This window comes from Apis mellifera, linkage group LG7 (genome assembly GCF_003254395.2).
Source record: "Apis mellifera strain DH4 linkage group LG7, Amel_HAv3.1, whole genome shotgun sequence".
In the NCBI taxonomy this organism is placed as follows: Eukaryota; Metazoa; Arthropoda; class Insecta; order Hymenoptera; family Apidae; genus Apis; species Apis mellifera.
Window position 1 is genome coordinate 1327021 of NC_037644.1, and position 20562 is coordinate 1347582.

Consider the following 20562-nt stretch of genomic DNA (forward strand, 5'->3'; position numbering starts at 1 on the left):
ATTAATATATTATATACTAGTTATTATATTATGTATAATATAGATAAATTAATGTAAATATATAAATAAAACCAATATTAAGTACAAGTTTTCAATAAATCTAAAATATATTAATTAGTACAAATAAATTTATATTCTAAAGTTTGGCTTTATATTAAAAAAAGAAAGGAATTTAAAAAAAAAATTTCAAAAATCATTTGACATTTATTAAAAAAAGAGAGAGAAAAAAACATCATTCGTGTCAATGTATCTCTTATTTGTACATACAGTATATAGGTACAATGAAATTATCATATAAATTGATGTTACAAGCACATTCGTAACAAACAAAGATTTCTTGTCTTTTCATTTTTTTTCTCAAACAAAAATTAATCAAGAATATTCGTCAAATCGAAAACACAGAGTTCTTCTTCCAGATTCTTAATAAATTTATTTTTTTAAATGTTTACAATATAATTATATAACTATAACAAGATTATTCAAATCTTTGTTTGATAAGCTTTGTAATTACTCTATAATTCCTATATATAACGACTTTGAAATAAAAACTCTGTTTTGTAATCGACCTGACGAGATTGTAAAATCAAAAATCGAGTTGCACCTGTGTTAGACTTGTTATTAATCATAACTCAATGTCGTTCAAAAGTTTCAACACATTTTATCGAGGAAATTGATATCCACCAGTAGCATAACCAAGTCCGACACCTCGTTGTGTGTGTGTAGTAGCACGTGCTACCTCATATTGTTGTTCCATGTTATTAAACATTTCTTCTTGTTTTTTTAATATATCTGGTTTGGTACCCGCTGCCGGAGTAATCGGTAAATCGTCTTTGATGCCCATTAATCGCTTAAACTTTGCTGTTACTTTCCCATCCTGATCATGAGTGAATGTTGTTCCTACCCAAGTGTTTGCAGTAGAAGCTGCTGTAGATGTTTTACCTTCGTCTTGTTTTGACTGTAAAATAAAAATATATATATGTAAAAAAAAATTTTAAATAATTTAAAGAAAAAATATTTTGGTATAAAATTAACATGAAAATGAATTAATAATTAATTACCTTATTCGCCCATAATAGTTTTCTCTTTTGTATCTGTTCCGCATATTTTCCTTGCGTAGCTGTGGCTAAAGGATTATAATAATTCTGTTCATTTTGAATGCCCGGTGTAGCAGTGTCTCCTTCTGGTGCTTTAAGTTCAATTCCTAACTTCTCTAATTGAGCTAACTTGTTTCTACCTTTTTCTTCCCTATAACTCATTGTTCGAAAAGGAGGTGGAGCTCGGTCTCTCGATCTAGATCTTGATCTTGCACGATCTTTTTCTTTATGATAACTGGATCGATCGTCTCGATATCGATCTTTCGATCTATCATCTCTAGAATGTCGGCGATCTCGATCTCTATCCCTATCTCTGCGTCTATCTCTGTCACTTCTATCACGATTTCGATCTCTTCGATCATCACGATAGTGATGATCTTTGTCGCTCTTTTCTTTATCATCACTCTTCTCATCTCTACTTGATCCTAACGAACTTTTTTCTTTCTTTTTATCATCGTCACGGGATTTTCTGTCATCATCCCGATTCCTTTTTATATCTCTATCTCTATGACTGTTTTCTCGTTGTCTTCTATCATCGTATGATGGTCGTCGTCCTTTATCACTCATGTGTCTACTACGGTCAGATCTATCTCCTCGTTTGTGCTCGTCTTTTGAATTTGCTGTGTGATTTTCATGATCAGATCGCCTGTAAAACGATTACGTTCTGCAGGATATACCACACAGATTCGTATTATTATTTTGCATGTAAGGGAAACATTATGTGGTAAGTATGTTGCAAGTTTGTTTGTTTGTTTTTTTCTCGTATAAAGTTCAAAGAAATATATTAATTTAAATTCAAAGGAGAATAAGCTTACAAACAAACCAGCTTACCTCTGGTCTGAGGGAGAAGGTAATGATCGAGATGAATCTGTTTTTGATTGTGCTGCTGGACTCTGTGCTCTTTCACTACTGGATTCTCTAGACGAATTGTTGTTGTTGCTTTCCTAAGAAATAAAAATTATTCACATTAATATGCATTTTATATATTTTATTAAGTAAAACATAAATTTCAATTTACATTACAAGAACTATATCTTAAACCAAACGTTTTTTTTAATACCCTCACAATTTAACAAAAATCAATCTTTTACTAATGACTTTAATAGTTTCTAACAAATATATTTATTTTAAAATTATAAAATTTATAAAAAAATTTATAAAAAAAACGAATTTCGGTATATATATATATAAAGATTGAATTTTGCAATATTTGTAATTACCAGATAAAAATTACTACATCCTAATATTTTTGGTATTTAAATCATAGTATTTAAAAATAATAGAGAATATTCTTAAAACTATTGTAATAGTAATTTTTACAAAAAATAAATTTTCTCACATCCTTGGTTGTACTTGATACAAAAATTTTATAACATAAAAATTTATATTGTAAATGTACATTGTAAATTTCATTGTACATTTTTTTCAGTTAGATTTTGGAGAATAGAATAAAAGAGAAACAGGAATATGAGGGCCCTTCACATTTATCTGTTTTAGCAGTTAGTTATATTACCCGAATATGTTTGTACATGTGGTTTCTTTGATGGTTGATTTTTTATTAGTGTTACCTTCTTCCAGCTTCCTCTACTCACCTTTGTCTTCTCAATAGGACTTGGGGTAGTCTTGAAAGACCCTCACACAGCATAGACCTTGCCGAGGTGCGTAGATATTGTATCATGTATTACCAACAGAGCTACGTGTTAATATTTTCTCACGAAATGGCACTATTCCCATTTACTTATTATTTAAATTTTAAATATCTCAATCTTTACTCTCATTGTTTCTGCCACATGATAAGGCTTTAAGGTCATGTCTTAAACTTGTCAAAAAATTTTATTTCATAAATTATATTTTGATAATATTATTATACTGTATTAAAAAATGATACAAAAATAATAAAGAATAAGAGATATATAAATACAAATATTTATAATATATATAATGAAAACAATATAATGATAACATTATATTGTTATTAAAAATTCAAAATAAAGATAAAAAAAGAATTGTCAATGATATTACATTATTAAAATTTTTACAAATAAAAAATAATTAATAAAAATTACTTCAATTCATATAAACTTTTATAAAATAATCTTTTCTTATCAATTTCAATGTAAAAAAGTTTTATTTTATTAATTTTTTTGAATATTTAATAATACAAAATAATATACAAAATAAATGCTACAATGTTATTGTGAAATTACATTTTATTTATATAGTTTTATATAGTTTTGACATGACCTCTGAAAACCAAGATTAATCATTTTTTTATATGTCATGAACCTATATGTATGTATAGCCCTCATAAAGATACCACATTTTCCTATTATTCGTTGTAACATTTTGTACTTAATATTACAAAAAAGCATTTACAAACATTCAATTTTACTATACCTCACTCATGTCCATTTGTACTGGATCGTAGTTTGCGTCACTGGCTCTTTTATTGGTATCACCATGCATCCCATATGATATCTTAGAAACACAATATTGGTGATAAACCACTAAATAATTTAAAAATCATAATATATATTATCAATATTATTATTATTATTATTATTATTATTATTATTATTATTATTATTATTTTTATTGATATTATATTAATAATAATCTCAAAATAAATAATTAAATTATTCATATTCAAAAATATCAAATAATTTCTTAAAACATTAATAAATAAATTAATAATTTATAAAATTAAATATAAGAATTTTTGTACCTCTAAAATTGTAGAAATAAGAATAATGATTACGTGTAATTTATATGTTAAGTAAACGTGTTGTAGGTTTGTTAAATCTACAGTTAAAAAATATATAAATATATGTTATAAATAGTTAATTCAATTTTCTGAGATAAGATTATTAAATGTAAAAATTGTACTTATGAATAATTGAAAAATTATATTGACTTAAAAACCTATTCTAGGAGAAGCCATGTCGTGTATGTACATGAAAGTTTCTTAAGTATTATAGATGCCGCAGTGAAAATGAGATATCAACAAAATAATTATAAAATATTCTAACATTTGTCAATACTTAAATACTCACCTTTGGATCTTCTGAATTATTACTATTGTCCCCGTCACTAGCGTAATTCGCTAACGAATCCATAATGGCGTGAAAACGGGGAACGAACTGTCCGAAATTGTTACGACTATCGCAGCGCGTCGATCCTAGGCTGCCTTGCGCAGAAACGCCATTGGTCGAGAATATTTAACCAGCTTGTATATACATACCGTGCTTTTCTAGTGCTTCCATCGAATGAGGTTATCGAAGCGGAAATGGAAGAAAAACGATATAGGAAATGCAGAACAAGCGGCGAAATTAAGCGCGAATATGAAAATCTTAACAAAATTTCTTCTAAATAAATAATTGATTGAATTATGATTATTAAATATTATTATAATTATTTATTTTTATGATATAATCTAAATCGATGATATAAAAAAATTAATCTAATAATAGATAAAAATTATCATTGTATTCTGTAATAAATGTTAAAAAAAAATTTGTAAAAAAAATAACATTTTTTCTAAGAGAAAAAATAAATATAAAATTTCTAATAAAAATAATATTAAAATATTTTATTAAAATAACTTTAAAAATGTTATTAAAATAGTTTTAAAATATAATATTAAAATGTTTTTATTAAAATAATTTTCAAATTCAATTTTATGAACATTATTTTACATAAGTGTTATAATAAATTATAACAGATATGAATTGTCTGTAAATTGGATAATTATAACAGTAATTTTTAGATATATAAATCATATTTACGTAGTCATTATATTTTAAAATATATCATTAAAAAATATTCTAAAATTTATAAACAATTTTCAATTTATTTAAAAAAATTATATGATTTTTTTTATCAACTGAAAAACTTTTAAAAAAAAATCATTTTTATAAATAATTTTATTTATATTTCTTTATATTTTTAAATTAATCTATTTTTTGTTCAATTATCTATATTGAAAATAAAACGATTTATATATATAAATCACCATTTTATGAATATATTGAAAATAAACTTACTTTTGGAAATAATAAAAAAAAATCAGTTTATGAACAAAAACATTTTTGTTTATAAGTGAATCAAGAAATAATTAAAAAGGATGCCAAAGGTGCATGAAAAATGTTGCAAAGGTGGGTTGATGCTAGAGAGCAACTCGCATTGACGTTTACGCGCGGAGAAGCGCAAGCCGGTGTGCAAAGAGTCGTAGTCGTGTCATGAACAAACCGGGACGCAACAGTCGCTCACCAGACTTCGTGCTGGAACAATCGTTGAAGCTATGATTTGGCGCTTTCGTGATATTTCGTGATTTGAATCTAAGAAAATTTATTAGAAACATCATTTCGAAGAAAAATATTGTGGATTTAGTTATTAAAGTAAGTGAGTTTATATATATTTCTTTCATTATAATCCCGGAAACCCGATGGTCCGGGCAGCAACCCTTCGATACGCTGATCGAACTATGTATCTCAGTACACGCGTACCGCGAATGTCGATTCTCTCGTTCCACTCGGATCTACGTGACCCCGTTTTCGTCTTAAATCATAGTCAATTGTTTTTAACGGATGACATCCTCCATGGTGAATTCCTTAACTAATTACGATATAGAGAAATAGACAGATTTTGGACATTTTTTTTTATTCACATCTCAATTCAGTTTAATTAACAAAAATATGACAAGAGTGATTTATATACACCTTATTTTACACGTTTGTTGGTGATTAAAAATGACAATTATTCTGTCTCGCATTTTAATACAATAGTGATTATCTATTCAAATGGTCTTTTCAATTAATTTGAGATAATTTAATTAAATTGTTACGTTTCATTTACAAGCATACTAAAAAATTATATGTAAAAGTTTGATTAGATTATTATTAATTTTCGGCATTCGTATTGTTTATATTTTCTATCACGAGCGTTTTTACCCGTTTACATGTAAAAAGCCGCGAGTGATTGTTATCGATCGAAATTTCTGAAACGTTTCAGGAGTACAATATTTTACTTGCATATGTAATTATAAGAAATTATGCTAATTGAAGCGGATAATTTAATTATATATTTGACATTCTCTGAAATAGTTGGAACATTTAATAATAGTACAACGAATAAATAAGTTAATGCGTATATGTATCAAAATGTCCATGAAAATAATTATATGAATTATTCTATATATTTGTTTTGCTCTATTTTTTAATTCCGAATTTATTCTTATTTCTGAATCTAATTTTTTTCAAATAAACAAATCCTTTATTGAACTAAATTTAATAAATGTTTTATGTTGGTTATAGAATATAAAATAAAATAATAATTATTAAGAATATTAAATGAAAACTAAATATTATTAATATAATATTATTAATATAGAAATTATTTTTATAATTAAAATTTTTCAAATATAATGATCAATTTTATTTGTAATTATACTTAATTATTAATAATATTTTATTGAAATTTAAATAAAATAATATATATTAAATAAACATAAATAAATAGTTTATAATAAATAATGAAAACAAAATAAACATTCATCATATTCTACAAGATCGATTCAGAAAAGAAAAAAGATTTTTTCACTTGAGGGTATTCAATTACATTATCAACAAGAATTTTGAAATAAAGTTTAAATAATAACCGATAATAGTCTCACTTCTTCGTCTCGTCAATTGCAATTCTAACTTTTGTGATTTCGTATTGATCGTGGCAATAGAGTCCACGTACTATTTGATCCCAATGATGAAAAGTCGCTTTGGGAATACGTTGAAGGATCATTAAGTTCTTCATCGCGGAAATTGTCAGAAATATCAAGAATGATATAAATTGTCGCGAGCAGAAATTAATTTTAAAAATGCGGTTACCGAGGAAAAATTATTCTGTTCTTATACTCACGATATATCAGTCATGTTCGTTAGTTATTAATTAAATCTAGCTCAAGCCGTTGAACTTTTTGTCAATACTTTTTCCATTAATTATTATTTGTATTGGTTAACTCTATTCTTATTGCGGCAACAAGACGAATATTACGAATTTACGAGAATGTGACCAAAATATTAAAATTTTATTAGTAAGAATTATTAAATTTATAGAAATTTCAAACTGAATTTGAAACGAAGTAATTATGTTATTATTGTGTAAAATTACAGTAATACAAAAATAATTTTTATGAAAAAATCTAAATAATCTAAATAAAGAATGAAATATAATTTTGCATTAAAAATTAAGTATAGTTATAAAAAAGTATTTATGAATTTTAATGAAAATAAAATTAATTGATTCTATTTAAAAATAAATAATAACAATCAATATTTATTATATTTTATTTATATTATTTATAGAGAAAGTTTTGTAATAGAATTAAATATCTATTAATTGTATATTATTGTCATTTATTTTTTACAATATTAATTTCGAATTTTTTTATTAAATCGTTCGAGATATCGAATTTTAGCACGATAAAATTTCTTAGATCGATACGAGTATAACCTCAACTACCGTTACTCGTCGAAAACAATCTGCAAATGTAATATAATAAAATTAATTATATTTGAAGGTACGAGTAAGCATACGTAATTTTATTTTTATCACAAATGAATATAGTAATCTTCGTTCAAAGAAGTTCTCTGAGAACCCGTTCGTTCAGATGACAATAAATATTGTACAAGTTCTTCCTCGTTTCTTCCCATCTTTCGTGTCGTTTTCTTCGCATATACTCGTCCCGTTTTCTCGCTCGAACTCGCGCGCGCAATAAGGTTCCGTTATCCACAGTAAATACACATCGAACATCCTATGCGTTTGCTTCTAGTGAAAATAAACAACAAAATACAACAATATAATAACAATATGCAACAAAATACGTTATCAATATGCTACATGTATACAGGTAGACATGAAATCGTTATTTTATATTGAAATTTTTTATTCAACTTTTGATTTATTCATCATTTATTGATTATATATTCAATAGATTATCATTATTGATTAATATTAGGTTAGAATTCATAGGATACATAATGTAGAATAGATATAAAAGAAAAGAAAATGGATGAGATCTTTTATAATAGGATTGTAAATTGGATTCACATATTCAAGAATTCTTCTGTCTTATCTGAAGTGTTTTCATTAAATATTTATTATTTTTCTAAATTTGTTTTAATAAGTTTTTATATATTCGTATCCATAGCTTTCTCGAAGAGGAACATAAAACATCATTGCTGGAGCAAATAGAGAAATCATAATCTGAACTGTGAGATTTTGGATGATGGGATTCAATTAGGATTGAGTCGTGCAATACATGAATGAGTAATTCAAATCGCTTGTAAATTTTGTCTCTCTCTCTTTCTCTCTCTTTCGTAACTATACAAAGGAAAAAACCAATCTCTTCTCGTCTCGATTTAACGTCATCGCTTGCTATAGATTCTCGAGTTCTACAAACAGATCCACACTACTCAATCTCCAGTTTACGATTCCCAGCATAGCCTTGTTTTTCTCAAGGATAAACCAGTAGTTTTGATTAAAGAAATGTATACCATTAGTATTAAATTATGTCGAAAATTTAATGTCTAATATCACAATGGTTGTTCTAGATTCGTTTTAAGACTGAATATGGATTCTGTAAGATTCTGTGGATTTTTAAAATTAAAATTAAATAATCTTTAAAATAATCCTTTTCGAATAAACTTAAACATGTATATTTAAGATATATTATAATTGTTTTAATATTATAATTGTTGCTTAAAATGATTTGGATTTATATAGATTTTATAGAAGGTATGTTATACAAAAAATTAAATTATTATAATTATATTATGTTTATTTTATTTAAACAAAATTTTTTTAGAGTAGTTATAAATATTTGAGATTTAAAATTGTATTTAAAATATTATTTATTTTAAAATATTATGTGAAAAATATTTTAAAAGAATTAGGAATTTAAAATATTTGAATGAACTAATATTTTATATAAAAATTTTTTTCTTCAGTGAGAATTGAAAATATGGAATAATTAGAATTTTGGATGGAAACGAGCTTCTTGTACTTCTAATTTCTCAAAGATTTATGTAATGTTCAATTTCTCCGATGATGTAAATTATTTTATATTAATCGCAAATTAATAAAAAATAATAATTATTTCTCAAAAAATAACAGAGTCAAACAGGTATTATTTAATATTTTTTAATATTTAATAATTCAATTATCATATTTTTAATATGCATTTAAAATCACAAAAAAATTATATATAAATTTTAAATATTTTTAATTTTTTTTTTAGTATTAAAATTATTGATTCTAAATTTTTAGAGGAATTTCATGGTAGTTAATATAATTTTTATTCAATTATATATTTATTAGAGGATATCTACATGTCATTAAATTATTATATTAGTATTACTATAAGTATTATAAATTAATTATTAATAAATTAAAAATTACAAAGTATATGGTTGGATATATGTATATATGGTACCTAGATACAAACGGGACTCTTCTGTAAAAAATATGCGTTTCCTATCTACGCATCACCCTAACACGACAACTATATATATAATAAGCTTCAAAATTAGGTTAATGAAATTGTGGAAGCGAAAGATTAGATAGTTCATCTTGATCAGTGCTGGTGATCAAAGATTTAATACAGAACAAATATCCATGATTGTATCGAAATTCTTTATAAAAATACAATTTGTTATAATAAAATTTGTAATGAAATTGATTCAACATCATTTCAAATTTTTTCTCTCAAATTTAATTAATTATTCAAATTTATCTGTAATAAGATATAAAATATTTCTTAAAAGTAAATTGATTTTTTAATAATTTTCATATATATTGATTGTATATATATATATACTCGAAAAAAAATTTTAATTTACATTCAGTTGTAATAAAAATCTGAAATTACATTCATAAAGGACAGTAATATGAGAGATCTAAGAGAATTCAAATTAAATCACTAGGAATACTTGTTCAGCAGAGATATTCAGATTCTCAATGAAAAACTCATTTTCCTGACTAGTATTCTTGCATTGTTAAGACATGCCATTACGAGGTTGAACAACCGATAGACAGGGATGAATATGAATATCTATTGCATAGTCCCTTACAAAAATTTTCAAAAATTATAGGTGAGGAGAGATAATTCTTAATGAATATTTTATAATTATTCATTGATAGATACCACGAGTTCTTTTCAATTTTTTCTCTTTTTTGATAAATATTAAAATAAAATATATAATAATATTATATCAAAGTATTTTATAAATATATTAAATATTTTTTAATATGTTTATTATATTTAATTATATAGTTTAATTCACTAGTATATCATATTATATCATTAATATTAAAGATTAATATTTATTAAATTAATATAATATTATTATATTTTAATGTTAAAGAAAATTCTTCATTTTTAAATAAGATTTAATAGATATTTAATAGAAATTTATATTTATTCTAAAACTTTTTTTTTTAAAATAGCAAAATAAAATAAATGTAAAGCTTCTTTCAAAAAGAAATTATTTTTCTTATTCATCTACAACAGAATTTATATAAAAAAATAAAATTTATATAAATAAATTTAATCAATTAGAAGATTTAATATCACATTATATATTATTATTATTATTATATTATTATATATTAAGTTTTTATGCAAAGAAAATTTCTAAAAATATCGACATAGTACAATACAATTTTAATTTCTGTATCTGTAATGTTAAAAAATTAATTAAAACATATTTATATACATATTTTATTTTTTGTAGTTTCTAGAGAACAACTGCATTAATTACGGTAACATCAAATGTAAGACTAGATTTCAAGGTATATGGTACGATTGTGACGTAATCAACAACTTGTTCCCGATGACGTAAGAAACTAGTCGTAGAGGACACGCAGACCCCATAACCAAAGAAAAATTTCATATATATATCCATTTCTGAAAAAAACTTATTTTTTTTTTTTTTATATGTATACATATTCTTAGTTTCTTTATATTTTTTGAACATTCAATATTCATTCCCATGTTACACAAGATATACTGTTATGGGAAAAAAATTAGAAAAAGAAAGGAAAAATGAGAACAATAAGTAAACAAAGAGAATAATTCTTTTAATTTCTATTAATATTTCATTCTTGATTTTTTTATTTTAAATTAATTTTAATTGTAAAACAAAAGAATAATGGAAATATGCTTAATGTAATGTAATATTGTTTAACTAAAAATGGATAATGGTGCTGCTATGATATTCAATTGCGCTATATTTATTGTATATGCATAATCACAATCGCCACTTCCGTTCTCCGTAATGCGGACCAGCAAACCATTAAATGAATCCCACCCGCTTAAAAGGCGACATTCGTACGTAACTATTTATAACCAGGGTGAATATATTTATAATGGAAAAAAATAATTGGTTTAAATTATAGCGTGAACAAATGATGGGTTTCGTAATTTCTGAAAAATTTCCTAAGAAAAACTATAGATCGTTAATTTAAATTGTTTTCCTTATATTTGATACATATGCTTAACTTGAATTCTATTACCTTCTGTTTTTAATTTATTAAAAATATAAAAGCGATAGATTTTTCTAAATTGTAAAAAATATGAATATAAATCAATAATCACACATACGACTATAAAAGGAAAATATATTACATAAACTGTTTTATAAAAATTTTTTCTGTCATAATTAATTAATTTGTTATTAGATAAAATGCATAATTATTCAAAATTATTCGTCGGTTAATAATTCAACAAATTTCTTTTTTTTTAACATATTTATTAATATTTTTAAATTTTCTATTATATTTGAGTTTTCAGCTTATTGTTAATTCTTATTTGGAAATTGAAAATTGGAATTGCTATGCAATAATAAGCTCTTGTTATATGGAAGAAATATTGTCACAATAAGTGACAGTGAAACATTAATTATAATTTTATCAGAATTGTTGTTGGAATAATTTATACAACTATCGCAAATTTCGACAGCTAAAAAATATCACAGTGCGCAATTTTATTTTACTTAGTATTGCGATATTTTAATGGTAAGCTTTGAAAATATGTGTAGAAAATGTTTGTATTAAAAGAAAACATTCGAGGTTTCGTGACCTGTCGTTAACCTAGTTAGGATTGCCATTCCAGTACACGCACTCATTACAGGTTCCACCACGTTTATTCCATATTCGAAAATTGATTGTGAAATAATCGAAATAGCAATAGACACGAACTGGTGCAGAGGAAACCTTGAAGAGAAAAATGGGAAATAGCATATTCGTTAATTTAACAGCGGTAAAGATATTTGAAGAATTTTAATCTTCGTCGTGGAAATACAAGAATTGATTGAATTGAAGAAAACTAGATTTACTTGGTTGTTTCCGAATTGGCTAAAAATTTAGAAGATAAAAGGAGATATAGGAAGAAATAAAAGAAAAAGTTTGAGGTTTCATGAATGTTTTTCAAAACTTTTTTTATTGAGTTGATATGATTCTTTTTAAATTTTTGAAAAATCTGATTTCTTTTTATTTTCAAATATAATATTTATATATATTTTTTATTTTATTGGAAAAATTTATTTGCTTAGCAGAAATATAATATTGCTATACTGTAAAAGGAAAAAAATGTAAAAAATAATTTTCAGTTTCGCACGGTATAATAAAGCTATCATATAAAAGTGAATTCAATCGAATAAAATTATGCGACAATTGTGCTAATTCATGCAATGTTTTACTCACGTTTATTTTGCCAATTACTTAATGATCTATTCAATAATATGTGAATAATTCATTTTTCAAATGTTTAATATCGTACATATATAATATTTTTTTTTAGAACAAAAAACTTTTTTAATCGATTTTTTTTTCATTCATCGATGAATTAATCTTACATTTTTCAAATTTTTATGGATATTATAAAAAAATTAATAAAAATTTTAAAATTAATATCCTATTTGCAATATCAAAATAAACGAGTATTTATTTGCACTGTATAGAAAAATTTGTTGCTTACATCCTTTATTTTCTATATTGAAAGTATTAAAAATTTATAGACATTCGATATTCGATGAAGTTTCCATCGATTACTGTAAACTGATACATTCACTAATCGGTCTCTGACTTCCGGATTTTCTAGGTCATAGGGGTGACTCAGCTAATATATTGTTGTAAATCAATATTTTAGAAACAAAACATTGAAAATATTCTTTATTATATTAAAGAAAATATTAGAAATAAAGGTAAAAACTTTTTTAAATAATCAATCTTATCCATTTCAAATCTTATTTTTAAATTTAATTATCGATCGATTGATTAAATATTTATTATGTTATAGATTTTATTTTCTAGCAGAAAATGTTATATCAAAGTATGAAATGAAAATAACAGATATACATTAAATTAATACGAGATACATATAGAAATGAATTTGAATAAGAAAAAATTTATTAACTTACATAAATAATAATTTAATATATTGTCATAATGTATTCAAAAAAATTATGCCATGACAATAATATGTATTATTACTGTAAAAATACTTTTGGCATAAACAAATACAAAAGAATGACAAGTATTACACAGATAAAAAATATTATAATTGATAATATATGGTATGAATATTCTTTTTTTTGCAAATATAATATAAAAAATTTTATATTTATTTTGATTTATGATTATTTTGACAATATATTTTTTATTTTTAGTTTTATAAGTTTTATAATATAAGAAACAAAGAAGTATATATATATATGATTCATATAATATTAATTCATATTTTATAAATAAGTTAACAAACTTTAAAGTTTTGTTCATCCTTATTTTTCTTCTCTAAAAACCAACTATAATTAAGTATAATTAAGTATAAAAAAATTATGGATATATATATTTATAATTATATATAATGAATATTTATAATTTCATTTGATTATCATTATTAAAATTACATTCCATTTTTTATTTTTTATAAAAAAAAAATCTAATACACAAATTATAAATTCTTATGAAAAATAAATACTCTGGAAACAAAAAACAGTGGAATATACTACATATATCATTGAACTATATACTGCATTACTGTAATTCTCGTTTCCTTCTCAAAGACATTAAGACGGTTGCTAACCGGTGGTAACATCCGCGAGGGAGGAGAATGATTGAACGAAACGGACGAGCGTTTAATTGTGAAGAGTACGTAGGAGGATGAATGAAAACGAGTTAGGTGACGAGATCCTATGCCGTCATCGCCTGATTTCTTTGCGACGATGACGTTACCGTATAATGAAAAGACAAGTCTGATAATGTCAGTTACATACTTGTATTTTGCTAACTATAACTTTCTTTAAAGGTAGAATTCTATGGTTACAATAATAATGAAAAAAAATAGATGAATTTTAAAAGGAAAAAATAATGAACTTCAGTAATATAAATTTTACTATACAATAAGCAATTTTGAAATAATATATAAAATAAATTATTGACAATAAAAAAGAATTATTAAGAATAATAAATAATATTGCATACTAATTCATTAATGATGTATTTATTAATGTAAATATTGAATACTGAAAAATATATACAGGATAAAAAATCGCACAATTAAATTATAAAATCGATTTTGCAATTATGCAATTAATAATACATTTATTTTTATGAATTCTTACAAATTGATGTTTGCATGATTTCATTTCCATGATCATTTTATATATTTTGTTTTGTTTCATAATTTCTCGAAATTTTATTTCGAAAATATAATTTTAGAGATTTCTTTATGTTGCAAATCAATTAGAATTTTCAAGTGCTCGTTCTAGAAAAAAAATCTAATATAGAATAAGATATATAATACGAATGCAAATAAAAAACAATGCAGATAAAAACAAAGAGTTTTTTTGGGAGGAAATTATGTTTCTGTATTGAAATGCAATGAAAATAAATTGCAATTAGTCTCAAGAAAAATAGATATCGTTGAACTATTTTTTTTTATTAATTTCTTTATAATATATGAATGACGAGTTCTCATTTTTCCGGTGTAGCGGTGCCTTTGATCGTCTTCGTGCTTCGTATAGATAAAAAGCAACTTTTGTATGGTCATGTGATTGAATGATCAGTTATTTATATGTACACCTTGTATCGCGATCGGATGACCCATGCCTTCTTTAGAATGAAAATATTATAATAATTTCTAAATTGTAAATTATAAATGAAATATATCCTAAAAAAATATATCGATAAACGATAAATAATTATTATAATTGTTATTCTAATTGTTATAAAATTATATGAATTATAAAAAAATATTCTTATTTCAAAAAACTTTTTATTTTTGTAGACAAAAAATGAATTCAAAAAAATGGAAATTAAAGGAGGATCATTAGCTTAATAGACGATCAATGGTCGTCAGTATTTTTGGAATTATTTGTACCTGTTTTTAAAAGAAACGTCATAATTATACCCAAGATGTCAATCACGGCTTCTACGGAAAGAATGGAAACAACTAAGGATCTACCGAAAAAGAAATTTATTAACATTAACCTTCTTTCATTAAAACTTCTATTATTCCTCTTTTTTGGAGGTATATTTAAAACGAATAACGAATAAGTAATTAATAAATATGTATTACGAATATTGAATTTATCAAAAATATTTTGTTTTAAAAAAATAAATAAATTGTAAAATATATCATCATTATAATTATTTTATCAGGAATGGGATGTCTCTTCCCCTTTCTTCCCTTACATATGACGGAAATGGGATTGAGTATCGACCAAATCCGTATGATCTCAATAATTTCACCAGCAATCGCAATCCTGGGACCTCTGATTGCCGCTCCTATTGCGGATAAATTAGCAGATCATCAGGGAAGAAATGATAAATCGACAGGTCGTTATCTAAGATTGATGATCGCTATAGCCTGTATTTTATCTGCCATTTTTTATGCTTTTCTCTTATTGATTCCAACGGTTAACCGCATTGAACTTCCAAGAGAAAGAAGACCAGGCCTGAAGTTTAATTGTGATCAAACAGGGGCAGTGGTATTGCAAGAAAAATGTAAAAATCATATTTCTTGCCATAGATGGTCTGACGAAAGCAGAATTGGTTCATTGCTTTTAGAAGGTTGCGATTATGCTTGTTACCCTACAGGATTAAAACGATGGCATTCTGACAATAATGATGGATCCACTACTTTTGCAACAACCGATTCTGATATAATTGTTCTAGATGGCAGTGGCGAAACGACAGTGATTCCTCTTGAAAGTGAAATATATTCCCAGGTAAATATTTAGATAATAATTTAGATAATAATTGTCAATATGTAACAAAAATAATTAAAATTCATAAAATATATTATAGGAACAAGAGGAAATCAAAAAAATGCGAAGATTTGCCATGCCTCATAACGAACCACCTCATTTATGTTTTAAAGAAGGTGACAATATTATTTGTCACGTTTATACTAAGTATTCAGGCAATTTGGCCATAAATGCCACTTTGAGACAAGCCTTAAACAGCAAAAGTGATCAAGATTGGTGTGTATATCCCTTGGCTGAATATTTTGCTTGTCGTATACCTCTAGAATTGGAAACCAGAATGGCAGAAATTTTTCAAAGTTGTACTATTGAATGTGATTTAGTTGATCCGTATACTCTTCCAGGTAATATTATTTTTTAATATGATGTTAATATTAATATCATTGTGATACAATAATTTTTTAATACAACAATTTTGGATTTAGATAGCATCCTCATAGAAAGCCAATGTCAACAGACAGAAGATTGGTCTTATTTAGTTTTTTGGACATACTTAACCATTCGATCAATCGCTGATATTTTCCCAACAACAGCTGTAGCTTTAATTGATGCAGCAGTTGTTATAGTTACTAGAGAAACATCTTGTGGACGTGGAGATGTGGGACGTCAATTAGCTTTCGGTTCTCTTGGATTTGCCATCTTTGGTCCCTTAACTGGTTACTTATGCACACTTATGGAAAATTTGAATTCTTTCTACTATCTGCCAATTGGTATACATGCTGTAATGATGCTTTTGGCAGCTCTTGTAGCTTTTTGTGCCAACGGCATGCCACTTAGTCCACCGGAATGGTGGTGGCATACCAGAAGCGGCATGCTGGCACTTCCCATGAGCGCTATCAAAAGATATGGTAGTGAAACCGCCGCTCTTGTAATTGTACTCATCGTTATGGGAACTTTTTGGAGCGCCATGGATAGTTATTTGCCTTTGTAAGATTTTTTATTAATTATTTTACGTTATCATGAGAACAATAAAATTGACTTGAAATTATTGGATTAATGATAGAATTAATTTTAAAATCAGTTAAGTGTTGTTGTTTAAGCTATAATAAGAAAATATATTTATACAATAAAAATTAGTTCGTATTTTTATATTTAGACATTTACAGAAGTTGGGAGGTGATGAACTTCCCATTGGTGTAGCTATGACCATTGGAGCAATTCCAGCATTTTTATTCCTTTGGAAGTCTGAACATTTAGTTGATTACTGTGGTCACAGTAATCTTCTTATCACTGCCTTTACTGTGTATATTATTAGGTAGGTAAGTTTTTGAGAGATTTGTTTATAATGTTACTAATTTATATTATGTTATGATATGTTGAAATATTTTTTAATTTTATTATATATTTTTTAAAATTGAAATTTTTAGGTTTACTGGTTTAAGCCTCATAGCAGAACCTTGGTGGTCTTTAATTTCGGAAGGCCTCGAAGTCTTTACGTTAGGAATTATGTGGATTACTGCCATTCTTTATCTGAGACATCTTGTACCACGTCATTTAACAGTGACTGCTCAAGCACTGCCTGTGATTGCACATTTCTGCATCGGCATGTATTCATATTGAATATATATATTCGATAAATTTGAATTAAATTTATTTATTTTTGTAATATTAGTTTTAACTCTTTTAATTTGATTCAGGTCGATGCATCGGAGCCGTAATTGGTGCTTATATCAATGTCAATAGCTCTGATATCATCGATTCATTGAGATTTGTTTATCGTTGCATGGCCGTTGCTGCCGCAGCCGTTGCTGGTTTATATTTTATTTTGTACCATGGTATATTGAAGCCACGATGTCATGCACATATCATACAAGGACCACGACAACCTCCTACTGTTGTACAAGGTAATAATTAAATAATCAAATAAATATATTTGATAATTTGTATTTATAAACTATTTTAATTAATATGTTTTATTATGCAAGCTGCTATTAAGGAATATGAATTAAGTGAGTGAATCTTTAATAATTTATTTATTTTATAGTATTGTTACATTATATATATACATTATATTTCGAATGTTTAATGATTTATTTTGTTACTTTGTAGATTTCAATATAAATTTTATTATATCTTTTTCTTCTTTTGCTTTTTTTATATATAGCGATGAACGGAAATGGAAATTATACACCGCTCAGAGTTTACCACAACGGTATGGGCAGAAAAGGTCAATTTCGCTATTGAGAAATTAAGGAAAAAAAAAAAGAAGAACACTTAACGACATTTTAAATATTACGGTGCTAGTTAGATTGTTGCAATTAAAAGAAAAAATTGTCATTGTATTATATAACATGCGTATAAGAAATGCGCTTTTTACCGCGCAGCCTTTAAAATTTCTTCATATTTAAATTCTTGAGACAAAATTGTAACTCTTTGATACTATTTTTGATTTCTTTTTATATAAACAATTTCTAAGAATTGATTTGCTCAAGTTGAAATATTGAAGCGAGGTTTTAGTATTTTTATTATCGAAATGAGATTATGAAAAAAAATAGAAGTATTCGAATTCTAAAAGTATTTTTTTATTATTTCTTTCTTTAATTATTTTCACTTATATATATATATATATATATATATATATATATATATATATATATAAACGAAAGTAATTTTATATGTATATATAAACATAAATTTGATTTCTTTTAATAGGAAAAAATAAAATTGTTTTCTATTTAAAAATCATTTTAATTTTATTTTCATTTAAAAAAATGTAATAAAAAATTAATTATTTAATAATTTTGATTTAAAGTATCAATGAATAATTACTAAAATTATTATTTTAACATTTAAAATACTTTCATTTTTTTAATCTTTACAAATACACAAACGACATTTTAATATTGCGAAACGCTACAAATTTCATAACTTTGTTGCGTTTCCTTTATATATTTGACTGCGTATAGATATATTCATAAAATATTTGCAAAGAAAAATTTTTACGGACTTGTTATATGTATCTAGAGATAAATATTTACCTGTATACATAGAATATAATACATAGGATATAGTTAATTTAAAGATAAAAAAGTAATATATTGATTTTCGGAATCAATATATGTATATATGAAAAAAATAAATAAAATTAAGCAAAACTTGAACTTTGAAATTCAAAATATGATTAAAACTAACTGAAGAAAATAAAATCAGCACCTATTATTATTTATTTCAGAAGTTATTTCTTTCTTTTAAATCTTTTCTTTAAGTGAAAAATAAATAAAACAAAGTGTTATAAAATCTATAAAAAAAGATAACTATTATTTTAAATATTTTGTAAAAAAGTATTCTTTAGATTTAGTTTTATTTAATAAATAAATTTATTATTTATTATTGATTAAGTGATCATTTTAATAACATCCCAGATCAAATATATTAAGACATATAAAATACTATCAACAATTTTATGGCATTTTTTTTACCATTTTTTGCATTACAATCATACATTATTTAAATAAATATAGCTATTAAATATATTTATATGAAATATCTTTATATGAATAGAAATGTCATATAAATACAGCAAAAAACTTGATCAAAAAATTTGAAAAAATTTTCAAACTTTACTATTATTATTTAATAATTTTGAAAATGAATTTTAATTGAAAATTATAAAAATAAATAAAGAAATTTCTCAATTTATAGAAAAAAATTACCAATATATATAAAAATAATTTAAAAAATTATTTAAAAGAAACTAAAATTTTTACATTATTTATTATATACTATCTGTACAAAACAAACTATGACAACTTTCTACTTATTTAAGCATTTTTATTAATATTTTTATTCTATTAATCAGTATTATTTATGCAACATACAATATTTAATAAATTAACAAAAGTTCTTAAATTTTCATAGAAAATCTATGTTTAAATATCTTAAATCTAAATATCTCAATTAGAAATTTTTTAATTGATCAAAATATGAAAACTGCCAATAAATTTCAGATATTTTAATGAATATTTTGAAGAGATGAAATAAATCCATAATAGTTGAAGACTTATTAGAAAAGACTAAAAGATTAAAGAAAATTATAAAATATAAAATAGAAGTATATAACAATAAACTGTTTTTTGTCATATTAAATTTAATTTATCACTGAATTTATTTATCATGTAATTTTTCATTGATTTCAATACTTATCATGCAAT

General features: G+C 24.5%; 2 protein-coding genes across 5 annotated transcripts; one reads left to right on the forward strand and one right to left on the reverse strand.

Annotated features, from left to right (window-relative positions):
* Positions 1-191: 191 nt before the first annotated feature.
* LOC100577707 (arginine/serine-rich coiled-coil protein 2) lies at positions 192-4351 on the reverse strand. Of its 2 annotated transcripts, none has more exons than XM_003249407.4 (5): positions 4148-4351; positions 3492-3572; positions 1926-2038; positions 1059-1740; positions 192-955 (listed from the first exon to the last, which is right to left on the reverse strand). In XM_003249407.4, the coding sequence occupies exons 1-5, from the start codon at positions 4208-4210 to the stop codon at positions 659-661; spliced, it is 1236 nt and encodes a 411-aa protein (XP_003249455.1). In that variant the 5' UTR covers positions 4211-4351; the 3' UTR covers positions 192-658. The 2 variants fall into 2 exon arrangements, with proteins under 2 accessions (XP_003249455.1, XP_006559239.1); XM_006559176.3 differs by having other exon boundaries at positions 3492-3601; positions 4148-4349.
* A 975-nt stretch (positions 4352-5326) lies between these two features.
* On the forward strand, positions 5327-18669 carry LOC410041. 3 transcript variants are annotated; one of them, XM_026441704.1, is made up of 10 exons: positions 5327-5491; positions 15433-15701; positions 15807-16375; positions 16455-16755; positions 16837-17338; positions 17508-17666; positions 17779-17954; positions 18049-18255; positions 18337-18360; positions 18516-18669. In XM_026441704.1, the coding sequence occupies exons 3-10, from the start codon at positions 15809-15811 to the stop codon at positions 18593-18595; spliced, it is 2016 nt and encodes a 671-aa protein (XP_026297489.1). In that variant the 5' UTR covers positions 5327-5491; positions 15433-15701; positions 15807-15808; the 3' UTR covers positions 18596-18669. The 3 variants fall into 3 exon arrangements, with proteins under 3 accessions (XP_026297489.1, XP_026297487.1, XP_026297488.1); XM_026441702.1 differs by having other exon boundaries at positions 15433-15675; XM_026441703.1 differs by lacking the exon at positions 18337-18360 and having other exon boundaries at positions 15433-15675.
* The last annotated feature ends 1893 nt before the right edge of the window (positions 18670-20562 follow it).

Excerpts from the sequence above, each read along its gene's own strand:
- LOC100577707 (XM_003249407.4), bottom strand. The coding sequence starts at position 4,210 with ATGGATTCGTTAGCGAATTACGCTAGTGACGGGGACAATAGTAATAAT. Across the intron at positions 2,039-3,491 it reads TACAAATGGACATGAGTGAG|GAAAGCAACAACAACAATTC; the intron begins GTATAGTAAAAT and ends TTTATTTCTTAG. Across the intron at positions 1,741-1,925 it reads CCTTCTCCCTCAGACCAGAG|GCGATCTGATCATGAAAATC; the intron begins GTAAGCTGGTTT and ends ATCGTTTTACAG.
- LOC410041 (XM_026441702.1), top strand. The coding sequence starts at position 15,561 with ATGTCAATCACGGCTTCTACGGAAAGAATGGAAACAACTAAGGATCTA. Across the intron at positions 15,676-15,806 it reads ATTATTCCTCTTTTTTGGAG|GAATGGGATGTCTCTTCCCC; the intron begins GTATATTTAAAA and ends TTATTTTATCAG. Across the intron at positions 16,756-16,836 it reads TGATCCGTATACTCTTCCAG|ATAGCATCCTCATAGAAAGC; the intron begins GTAATATTATTT and ends TTTTGGATTTAG.